General features: G+C 53.9%; 4 protein-coding genes across 4 annotated transcripts; 3 read left to right on the top strand and 1 right to left on the bottom strand.

Annotated features, from left to right (window-relative positions):
- Positions 1 to 3,671: 3,671 nt before the first annotated feature.
- Positions 3,672 to 4,106, top strand: PG985_013326 (uncharacterized protein; the record flags this gene model as incomplete). Its single annotated transcript, XM_066833092.1, has 1 exon — positions 3,672 to 4,106. The coding sequence occupies one exon, from the start codon at positions 3,672 to 3,674 to the stop codon at positions 4,104 to 4,106; it is 435 nt and encodes a 144-aa protein (XP_066677832.1).
- A 101-nt stretch (positions 4,107 to 4,207) lies between these two features.
- PG985_013325 (uncharacterized protein) lies at positions 4,208 to 4,468 on the top strand (the record flags this gene model as incomplete). The annotated part of the gene is made up of 1 exon (XM_066833091.1): positions 4,208 to 4,468. One exon carries the CDS (start codon positions 4,208 to 4,210, stop codon positions 4,466 to 4,468), a length of 261 nt encoding a protein of 86 aa, XP_066677831.1.
- Positions 4,469 to 5,821: 1,353 nt separating this feature from the next.
- On the top strand, positions 5,822 to 9,237 carry PG985_013324 (uncharacterized protein; the record flags this gene model as incomplete). Its single annotated transcript, XM_066833090.1, has 4 exons — positions 5,822 to 6,853; positions 6,914 to 6,976; positions 7,033 to 7,545; positions 7,612 to 9,237. Coding segments are annotated over 4 exons (3,234 nt in total), but the record flags the coding sequence as incomplete, so codon positions are not given.
- Positions 9,238 to 9,859: 622 nt separating this feature from the next.
- On the bottom strand, positions 9,860 to 10,931 carry PG985_013323 (aromatic ring-opening dioxygenase family protein; the record flags this gene model as incomplete). The annotated part of the gene is made up of 2 exons (XM_066833089.1): positions 9,860 to 10,660; positions 10,770 to 10,931. 2 exons carry the CDS (start codon positions 10,929 to 10,931, stop codon positions 9,860 to 9,862), a joined length of 963 nt encoding a protein of 320 aa, XP_066677829.1.
- Between the last annotated feature and the right edge of the window lie 895 nt (positions 10,932 to 11,826).

Raw genomic sequence — 11,826 nt, 5'->3', positions numbered from 1 at the left:
ATGGGAGGCCGCTAAGGGAGATCGTCCCTCTGAGTGGTACAAATGTGCCGAGATGGGATCTCGACTACTGCTCAATAGTGTGCAACTAGAACCTGTCCTGAGCAAAAACCGGAACGTAGGCCCTCGATTCGCCCGACGCCAGATCGGAAAAATAAACAAATGAAAAAGAAGCATTGGGAGATTCGGTGCGGGCCTGTCGGCCGCTGACAGAACTCTGGGCTGCTACCCCCCTCGTCGCCGCCTTACCCCGAACTCAGCTGTGCCGAGGTCTATGTTGTTCGCTGTGTTTGTGTGTCTGACAAAGGCGGGCGCCCCTTGACGTATCGGGTTGCCCAAATGATGCTTTCAGAGTGAGACATTTGCTCTTCACATTAGCCCGCTCGAGCAACGGTGCCGCCGCGAGCCTGCCTCATTGGACAACTTGAGCATTTCGGCATTGTCTAAAAAGTCCCACACGTAGGGCCAATGCTACCCATACTTACCGCATGCACCCTGACTACCAACATAGGCAGCCGCCACAGACATGCCGAGCTGCTGGAGAGGGCTGTGTACGTAGGCATGGCGATGGGTCGGATCCAATAGAATGGGCGGAGACAATGTTCGAGAATGCTTCGACCAGGCCCGAATGTCTTTGAATTATTCATCGAATTGCAGCGTGGCTGGCTGTATGTTATGTATCAAACTTACATGTACAGACATACCGCTGCCGCGATGTGAGAAAAGACCGAATTCGTGGTGTCGATTAACCTGTTTTGCGCGGACAAGCAGATAAATCAAATACCCACCGCGGTGATGACATAAGAATCGGCTGATGGGTTTCAATTGCCATAGGAATACGATGGGAATCGGTCAAGGCCAGATCCCGGGAAGCAACCATTGCACAAGAGATCTCACTCTCATCAAGCCTGCTGCTACCTGGGCCAGAAGTGGCCTCAGCAAAACTCCGGAAACGCCAATTTTACCACTAAAATGCTCGACCTTCGCGCGTACGTTAAAAAATATAACGGCAATAAAAAAAAATCGAAAAAATAATTATATTATTTTAATAATATTTAAATATAATATTTATTAATTTTAATTTAATTAAAATCGATTAAGAGGTATTATTAAATTTAAAAAGGAAAGCGGAATGAATTAAGAAATACGCTTTAAATATCCTTTAATTCGAAGTATATCGTATTAACAATTCTAACTTAAAAAAAAATAAAAGAAAATTATATATTATTTATTAAATAATTCCTTATAATATTATATATTTTGCTATATAATTTAAAAATCTTCGTAACCGGTAGTAAATTATTAAAATATTTAACTTTTAGTATATATTGGTACTAAATCTAATTAGTTTCCGAAGTCTTATTGATGTCGCTTCTGCCTGGGCCTGGAATCCGAGCAGCGAGCCTGGTCATTTTGGGAAGAGACCTTGTGCGATCTGCGGTCCAATTGACATCCATCACCAAATTCTAGGCCAATTGGAGTGGGCCAGAGCACTAGGGGGGACTTTTGGGAAGTGGTACTTTCCGTACTCAAACACACTTGAGCACTGGAGCAGTGGGCACCGCGGAAGGAACAAGTCTAGTATGCGCCTACCTAGCGTATGCACCTACGGTAGTGAGGTTGCGTTGCGTGATATGGTAGCCAAGCACCAAGCACTGCAACCACATGCAGTCATCGAACATATACTTACACCACAAAGTGAAAGGTTGACAAGCGACATCATGATTAGTTATGTACACAGGACCCTGAAAAAAGGAAGCAGCAAAAAGAGTCGTGTCGTGACGTGACAGCTGTGAATTTTGGCCGGGCCAGGAAGACGCAGTTGTTGCTCCGACCTGCATCCTACCCCGGTCGCTCCAGGGCCCCAATTGGCCTTCTTGGACCCTTCAAATCTGTTCCCTTTCTGTACGGTACCCTCCCTCTTTTCCTAGATAGTCGATGCTTGCAGGCATTCTCGCCATTTCTTTACGATTATGACCGTCTGCTCGTTAGGGTAACCTATTCGCCTTGATTTCTGCGTCGTTGCATCTCCGGTTTTCACCTTGACCTGCATTCTGACTTGGCTCCTTTTCCTCGGTCTTTTTTTCTCTGGTCGTCGTCTTACCTACCCTTGACCATTTTGGAGGTTTGATGTTCACCTCCACCCTGCCCTTCTGCCCTGCCCAAGGTAGTATTCCTAGTATTAGCCATGTATCCCGTCCACAACCCGGTCTGGGCCCGGCTCCCCCCCCCGTTTGCAAGGCGAACGAACTGATTTGCGCCAGCCGGCCGTCATGATCCCTGTGCGGAATTTGACTGGTTCATGTCGAGATGCAGCAATCTATGACATCCTTAAGGCCACGTCCCGATGACCCGCAGACTTGTCAACTGTTTGGCCCGCATCATTTAAGAAGAAGCAATTACAAGATGCATACCGACAGACAGACATCCTGCTTGCCAATGGGTCTGGTACCTCCCATAAGTAAACAAGTAGACAGGTACAGTGGTCCCCCAAGCCCACAGTATTACATACCTTTTACTTCCACGAGCCTACAACGCTGCGACCAGGGGCAAGCCGTATGTACGCAGTGAACTCACTCCGAACGGTGGCTTCCCCTTCCCCTTAGAAGCCTCCTTCTCCGTCTCACAGCTGCCTCCGTCCAATAAATAGCCGCATATCACTGTAGGTACCGAAATATGTTCGTTTGTTCGGCACACAAGCGTGATCGGCTGCTCCACTACCACAATAATAACCTACATGCTAATACTACTGCCGCCCTCCTAGCAAGCTTACTTTTAGTTGCGCGGCGCGGCTCCCTCGAGTGGCGCCAGATCTAGCTACCACTACCTACATCTTTGTACCTGGCCTCTATCTAATAGAGTAACCCAGATGCTCATCTGAAATTCAGCTACTAGACCACCGACGGCCTTTCTTTCCAACCATCATCGTGGCCCTGTTTTTTTATTCATCTTCTTTTCCTTTCTCTCTCTCTCTCCCTCCTTCCCAGGTTTATTCTATTTGTGTTGCCCTTGGAGACTAGTCCCTATCCGTGTATACATATTGACTTGCCACGATCTGTCGAGACTATATGCGCGTCGGTTTTCGTTACCCCCGGAAATAGTCCTCCGCCGTTGTCCATGTACCTGGTATATTCATGAGTAAACTCCTCCCAACGTCGGGAGCTTTCCCTCTTATACCGTCGGGAACAGCCACTTTCTCCCGTGAGTATTTAATAAAGGACTCGGCCGCGCCTCTCCACTTACTTACTCGACACCTAGAACTCCACTGGGCGTACCTGAGTCAGGCCAGCTTTTGCTTGACACTGATTTGGCGTACCAAAGATCGAATCAATGCGGCTAAGACGCTCGCGATACATATATACTTGACTACTACGCCGCTCGCTACCTACTACTGCTCCCGCCGAACCTAGTTCCTGGGAAACAGCTACTTTCCAGCCACTTGTCGTTCGGTTAGGCCACTTGCCCACCCCGACGAGCAGAGAGCCCATACCTAACCAGTGTTATTAGACACTATCGCGGTGCGGGTTGTTCTTTAAACTTCGCCGCGGTTGCCCCCGAATTCTACCCTACCAGTACATGCCCATATATCCCATTCGACCTCGATGATTATCTCCGCCCGACTCTCGGGGAAAAGAAAACCAGCGTTCAACACGAAATTGACTAAGAACTAAGTCATGGCCTTTCATCCACATGGAGGCGGTGGGCCATCCTCGTTTCCCATGTTCCATTACCCCCAGGCCCAACCCTCGCCGCAGCCGTCAGGATCGGCCGCTGCTGGGGCACGGGGCGGCGGCCCGGAAATACCTCCGTCGAGCTTTTTCCCAATGGAAGAGAACCACAACCAGTTCGACATCCTCGAGTGGTATCCGCACTTCCAGTCTTGCGTCCGCTACTTCCTGGACCACGCGCAGCACTCCCCGCCCGTCCAGGCCGTGGCGGCCTTCATCAACATCCAGCTCCCGTTCCAGAAAACACAGAACCCCGTGCTCACGTCGCGAATGAGCGGCGGGGGCGGCTCGCCCTCGGCGATGCCGTCGCCCACTTCGCGGGCGGCGGGCAAGCTCCCCATGCCCATGCCGTCCCCGGGGGCCAGCCCGCCGCCGTCGTGACGCTCAACCCCTACATACGGCGCTTGGTGGTAACGGGGTTCGACTTCCCCGCGGTGCTGCACGGCTTCTTCGGCGACAGCTGGGCGCTGGGCATCGGGCCTATGCACGAGGTGGAGCGCCGCAACTACCTGTTCGCGGCCAAGAGCGCGAGCTGGCTCGACGTCAAATCACACTACGACATGGGGGAGGACCAGAGCATCCCCTTCCTCCGGCCGCTACAGAACGTGACGGAAAAGGAGATTGTCAGCGCCGAATCCAACTGGAGCGAGTGGCTCGCGATGCAGGACTGGATGGTCGGGCCGCGGTCCCCAGAGGTTGAGAGAAACTCTCCTGTCCAACATATCAAAATGGAAGATGCCTGACCAGCTCTACAGTAATGCTTTGGGGAGTCGAACTGCATTCTGAACCGACGGAGTCCTGCCTGTCCAGCAGGGGCCGAGACCGAGATGAATGGAATAGACGACGACGACGACTTCTACTACTATTAGACGTTTCTCCTTATCAACACATTTTTGCGAATCTATTTTTACTCTTCTTCCAAGCAAGCGATTTTCTATCTTGTACGATCCAACTCGGGCGGCTTCAGTGCATTTGGTTGGGGTGTTACATGGCCTCCGGTCAGAGGCTTTGGTTGGCGAGCATCAAATTGGATGGGCTGGTTGGTTGAATCGTGTTGGTCATATCTCCCCAAAAATGGGACTCGGCCGATAGAGGAGGAGTTCCGTTCAATTGGATCTGCAGCGAGCGAGCGAGCGAGTACACCACTGGGAAGCAAAGCGAAGCGGCATGCCGCATCTGCCGCCGCATAAGGGGGAGCACATGTCAACGCTGTCGGTGGCCGCTCGCTTGGGTGTGTGTGGGTTGAAGCTGGAGATAAGCAAGAAGAGAGACTCTAACCCGATGCATTGATCTGCGCGTGACAGGAAAAACAGCACTGCATGCAGCTGGTCAGCTGGGTAATTGAAGAAAGAAGCAGAAAAGAAAAAGAAATTATATCCCGCCAGTGGTCGGGTCTATCTGTTCAGCTCCTCAGCTGGATTACCTATATCGGCTACATGTTGGTGTACATACATATGTTGATAATAGAGTTGCCGCGCTTGACCAGCACTTTATTAGCCCGTTCCCCGTTCCTGCCGTGCCCCTGTTTGGCCCCCAAACCCACAACAGAAGCTATGTACATGTAGACCTCAGCTCAGGTATGAAAAGCTTCGAGTCTCTCGCGCGTGCGACAAGTATTTTACTGGAAAGAAGGTGCGGAGGATATTGAATATACTTGTCACCAATAACATCAAGATTATCATTCATTTGAACTGATAGATGATTCTGGGACTCAAAAACTGTCGTATGTGGTTCCTGGTGGTGAGCGTGGATAATACAAGCAAGTTCTTTGATCGTTACTGCTCAATGTTGTATTTGATAGTCCAGGCCGTGCGGCGGCGGCGTCGCGCCTACCCAGATCTGACGAGCTGATTGACTAAACAAAAACCTCGAGATTCCAGAGCCGGGATTGGCTGGAATTAACCAACCAAAAACATCACGTTGCTACTTACCACTATCAGCTCTAATTCAGTTTCGCGGGGCCTCAATCCCGAGCATCATCACCGATTTATCTTCTCAATACTCGTATTTGACCAGTTGCAAAGGGATTTTGGAGGTATTAGCACGTGTGCTGTGCGACACAACCGTTTTCAATGGATACTCCATACCGGCCATAGGCTATCGCAGCACCTCGTTTATTAGTTCTCGACGACGAGAGCAAACAACACCGCCGATCGATCGACATGGAGATGGACCTCGGGCTTTCGTTCGACGGCACCCCCAAAGCGCCGAATGGGGAGCAAGGCCGCAAGCCCAGCCAGGCCATGGACGTGTGGGTGAAGTTCCTGGACCAGTGCCTGACGCAGCGCCTCGACGAAAACGTCTTCGCCTCCAAGGTCGCGGTGCTGTCCGCCCGGAACCCGATCCCCTCCTCCGCCGTCGCCGACATCCTCCTGCGGCCCAAGCCCGCGAACCGCGAATGCCTCGACCCCCGCATCCCACGATACATGCACGTCCTCATCGAGCAGAAGCTGATCGACACGCCGTCGCTGCTCAACGCCCTCTACAAATACTCGACCTCGCACAACCAGGCCGAGGCGACCGGGCAGCACCTGGCCGCGCTCGCCGAGCACGCGCCGGCCGGCATGCGCTGGAAGAGCTCGTACGGCCAGGAGGAAACCATCTTCTACCGTCTTACTAAGGCCAACGGGCTGGGGACCTGCGTGCGGTCGGCCAGGGAGGGCCTCGAGGTCTGCAAGGCCATCGCCAAGTGGATGGTGCTCTTCACCTCGGCCGCCTCGGCCTTCTCGCAGGAGATGATGGGACACATACAGCTGGCCGAGTCGCGGGACGAAATGGAGACGTCGCGCGCCGCGTTCGTCATGCTGCTGCTGGGCGTGTGCGAGAACCAGGTGGTGCTCAAGGCGCTCAGCCGCCCGTTCGCCCGGGACGCGCGCAAGGCCCTGTCGGAGAGCCTGGGCGCCTTCGTGCCGTCCATCTTGCAGAGCGCGTCGCAGATAGCGGCTCGCCTCGAGTTCTTCCGGACGGAGACCCTGGCCAGCTTCGAGCCGGCGGACAAGAAGAAGGAGGCGGCCAATGCGGAGATTGACGACATTCTCGACTCCACGATGGGGTTGGACAATTTTGTGATTCCCGAAATTCCGATCAGTAACTCTCGCGCCGGGTTATATATCTACCTGAACGCATGCGTAAGTGCGACTCTTCCGGAAACACGTGCTGTATATGCATTTGCTGATATTGGGTGTTAGCTTGTTGGACGACCCCTCATAGACGATGCCGCCTTTTACAGCTACTTACACAACCGTTATAACGTATGGCTAGATACCTTTGTCCACCCATATTCACAGCTTCACTAAACATAATCTAGGGAGATATACAAACTACAACAATTGACCTCATTTTGGCCTCCTTTGATGTTCTCGCGAATGCAGTATTTCGCAACGAGGGCCAGAGGACGACACATCTTATGAGGTCGTATCTGGCCAACAAGCTTCCCATACTGCTCGCGACACTGGCCACGTCCATGTTCCCGCCCGTGACGTCGCAGTTTTGCATCACGGAGGCGCTCAGCCACGTTGACACCAACGCTTTCCCGACGCTCTCGGCCATGTTCGAGGTGACTAACAGCAACAACGCCTTTACCGATAGTGTCCGGCAGGATTTTTGTTTTGCCTGTTGCTTGCATGGTCTTATTCCCGAATCTGCCATTGAAGGCCTGTTGGGCGAAATCACATATCAGACTTTGCCGGCCGGTGGTCGCTACAACAAGGAGACGCTGGTTCAGCAATGCATGACTGATCCCGAGAGAGTGCAAAGTCTGGTTGCAGAGCTGGATAATATGGATGGCAATGTTGGTGCTGTTTGCCAAGCCCTAACTGAGGTAAGCCTCTGGCTATATTCATGATCCAAGCGGCACTGCGAACTGGGACTGACATGATCCTTCAAGGTTATTGTGCGATTATGTCACAGCAAGGAGACGATGTCTCTGAAGCAGCTGTGTGGCCAATTGGCCAAGAAGCCGTTGGCACTAGATGTCATTCTGCTGTTTGAAAAGCCTATCGTATTCTTACATCCACTCTGCGAACTGCTCGACAACTGGCGGTATGATGACGACCAGGGCGAATACCAGCCCGTATACGAGGAGTTTGGATCGATCTTGCTGCTCGTCTTGGCCTTTTCCTCCAGATACAACCTTTCAGTGGCGGATCTTGGCATTCGGTCATCCGACTCCTTTATCGCAAAGCTCTTGAGTGGCGGGACTGTTAGCAAATCGTTCGAGGACCTTTCCGAGCAGCAGAAGGGCCATCTTGGAGGTTGGATCCAGGGGCTATTCGACAATGAGAGTGGCGGTCTGGGCGACGAGTTGATGTCGTCGTGTCCTCCCCAAGATTTCTACCTACTGGTTTCCACCCTGTTCAACCAGACAGTTCTGGCGCTCAGCACAGACCGCTTGAGCGAAGATAGCCTCAAGAGCGGCGTGGAATTCCTGGTCGACACTTTCCTTCTCCCGTCTCTTGTGTTGGCGATTTCCTATATGTCCATTCAACTTAGGACAACACGGAGCCCCGAGCAAAAGGCGGTCATCCAAATTTTAAACCTAATCCTACTTACAAAACAAGGCTCCAATGAAGCGCAGAGCCTCCTATCTGCAGTCCTTAACTTGGTAGCAAAGCCACTAGACCACTCGCTCCGATCCTACCAGCGCCAGAATCCCAGCAGCCAAGAGGTCGAGCCTCTTCTCAAGGCGATTAAGGACAACGTCAAGGTATCGAGGCGGACCGGCGGCGCGGACCACAAGGAGATCGAGCAGTGGACCAGCAGCACCCAGAACGTGTCTCTGGTCGCTTCGCTGCGACAAGTACTGCAGGGGTTTGTGCAATGGGGCATGAATCCCGGCATGAACATCATGCCGACTTCCTATACACACCGCCAGATGCTGGTCGCGCTCAAGCTTCTGGGGTCCAAAAGATTTGTGCAGGTGGTGCTGGAGGAAGTCAAGCATCAAACCGATGCTGGCAGTGCCAGTATTGTGTATGACGTGGCGACGGCCCTTATCTGCGCGCCAGACGTGACGAATATCCCTCCGCCGCCGGCCCCGGCCATGCTCGGCGATCCCACGCACCAGATGTCGCCGCCCCTGCAGACCCGCGTCTCGCTCCGGCAGGCGCTGCGGTGGGAGGCCGAGGACTTCAAGAAGATCCAGAAGTCGGACGCGGTCATGGCCGAGCACGTCGTGCGGCTCTACCGGCGGGTCGAGACGCAGATGGTGATGCCGGAGCCGCCGCAGATGCTGCAGAACGACCTCTCGCTCGGCATCGACGAGAGCGCGGCGGCGTCCCTGGGCGACGCGCTGGCGGCGGCCGGCGGCGAGGGGCTGGTCGGGGCGGACGAGGCGGGCGCGGCGAACCACATGGACCTGGACCTGGGCGGGCCGGGGGATATGAACTTGGATATGACGTCTACCGGTAGCGGCGGGTTGGGGGTCAGCGATGATGATATCTTTGGCAACTTGGGCAGCTTGGGGAACGGAACCGACCTGTTGGATGGATGGGATAGCATGGACTTGACGTAGGACGGCAGCCTTTCGAACGCCGCCGACCTTTTTGGTGATTGGGATCGCATCATGACGTCGACGGGGAGCGGCGGTTTTGGGGTCAGCGGCGACGATATCCTTGGCAACTCGGGCGGCTTGGGGAACGGGACTGATCTGTTGGAGGGGCGGGATAACACGGACTCGACGTAGGACGGCAGCCTTGCTGACGCCGCCCAGCTTTTCGAGGATTGGGATCGCATGTTCTTCGGGTAAACGATTGCCTTGCATGGTGGCTTGGGCACGTTTAAGAGTACTTACTTATTATTAGCCAGAGGAAGGAAGGAATAAATTCCTTAAATTAAATTGGAAAATAATTATAACTGTTAAAATTGCAAAAAGTTGGGAGAAGTATTTGAATGTATGTTGTCTGGGTTGACCTGACGATCGCCCGTCGATGCTCAGAGGGCATGCATGTATTCCCTTGGATGACTTCCTACTAGAACAACGCTGTGACAGAAACCGGTCCATGTAGGATGTAAGATACCTTGTTGACTTGAAGAGTTAATTATCCCAAGCGCAGTTTTGGGAATAGAAATAACGTGTCTGGACTACTAAGTACTTGATATAAACACTGCGAGCCCTTCCCTTGAATGAACTAAATCTACTTCACATCTGCCCACGACCCCAGAGTGAACTGCGAATTACACATATTGGTCAGTTCCCAGTCCTCCGCCCCCATCTCGCCCTGCATCTTCTCGTCGCCGCGACCACCACACAAGCCCGCCACGAACATGGTAGCCATGAAGTGGTCGTCCGTGCCGTGGGCGTCGCGGTACTTGGAATGCTTCATCAAGCTCGTGATCTTGCGCCGCAGCAGGGGGCCGCCGGCGCCCTGGCCGCGCCGGTTCCGGATGACGCGCCCGCCCACGGCCTCGTCGGCGGGCACGTTTTCCTCGTGGCCCGGGCAGAAGGCCGAGACGACCTCCTGCCGGAAGTCGAGCGCCCAGGGCTCCGGCGGCGTGGGCTGCGCGAAGTTGTCGCGGTACCGCAGCATGGGGCCCCAGACGTTGCGGTACAGGTTGTGGACGGCGCCGCCGGAGCCGACGAAGAGGGTGCGGTGGCGGGGCCAGTCGCGCAGCGGGCGCAGGGCGGCGCCGACGGCCAGGTGGAAGTGCGGGTCGTACGTCTGGTTCATGCTGAGGATCGTGGTCGGCGGGCACCCTCCCGGGAACATGCGGATCAGGACCAGGTAGGTGTCGTGGATCCAGTCGAAGGTGGCGTCGGGAGCGCTGGGGATGCCGGCGGCGGCCAGGGCGGACTGGAGGGTGGGGATGTAGGCGAGGTCGGGGTTCAGGGCGTAGGACTGGTATTTGCTGGGGTGCACGTAGGCTACGGGCGACTTGCCCGGCTTGGGGTGCGCGGAGATGAGGATTCCGGGGAGGGAGGTGGCCCAGTGCGCGCCCTGTCATTGTTTGTTAGTTGTTTGCTTGTGACACGGTATATAGAGATGAGATGGGTATGGTAAGGCATGTATCTGTGTTAAGGATGGGGGAAACAGAGACAGAACTTACCATCATGACTACGTGCTCGACGCCGTGGGCCAGGGCCTCATCGCCGCACTTCTTCCAGTAGTCTGCTGAGGCCGACTCCTCGCCCAGCATCATGGTCGAGCCGTGGGAGAAGAGATGGACGGGGGACATAGAGCCCTCCTCGTCTCGCTTACCGACCGCCATGGTGGTGAGCTGTCTGCCTATTCTTTTTCTTATGTGGCTTCAACCTCACTCTCTTGAGTGAAAAGGTGAAATAGCTTCCTCGGCGGCTAAGGGTGCGCTGCTGCTGCTCCTGCTTTATTGCGTCTTGATGGACAGCAAACTTGAGTATCGTTTTGGGTATAAGCCAGCTATTGAGAACACAAAGTGAAGAGGTCGTCGCTACTGCTGTAGATGCTTCTCAGTACACCTGTTTCCAGTGATAAGGCGCAATGAACTCGTCCAAGAAAACATGCAATTCACTACCGAATACTGCAACCGGTTATCCAGAAGTAGAAGTTGTTACACGACTATAGAACGCCACCCGTCTTTGTTTGCTGCTTATCTTCTTACGCGCACATGTACAGGATCAGATGCAAGTAAGCCAAGCCAAGCGCAATGCAACGCATCCATCAGCGAGCGTCCTTCTCCCCGGCTGCCGGGTGGGGGCAACATGGGGTAAATGGCATTGATGTAAGGGTAGGTGGCTGTCGGTTCCTCTCAACGGTTACGGCTGATGGGAGAAGATTCCGACCGGGATTCCCCAACCTGGGCGTTTCAACGTGTCGCCCTCCACCCACCCACCCCTCTTCCGTAGCGGGCGGCTCGGCCAAAGCAACCCCACGGATCCCGCTGTTGGCTGCACGAATATATCGAACAAATGCTTGATCTCAACTCAATTGGGTATGCTCAATGAGGAATCATCATGCCATCTCGTAAGAGCTAGATGAGATTAAGATCTGTCCTCGTCAATCTTGTCGAGGCAAAGTGCGGAATGGGCAACAATACGACCACACTTGCAGGTAAAGTTTGATTGCGTCCCTGGAGAAGTATGCCCCTCCACTTTGCCGGTCTCTTCGAAACAGCGAGGTTTGGCGCG

The sequence above is a fragment of the Apiospora marii genome (genome assembly GCF_038362585.1).
Source record: "Apiospora marii strain CBS 49790 chromosome Unknown utg000011l_segment0_segment0, whole genome shotgun sequence".
NCBI lineage: Eukaryota > Fungi > Ascomycota > Sordariomycetes > Amphisphaeriales > Apiosporaceae > Apiospora > Apiospora marii.
Note: the sequence above shows the minus strand (reverse complement) of the source record. Positions and strands in the feature narration are given on the sequence as shown.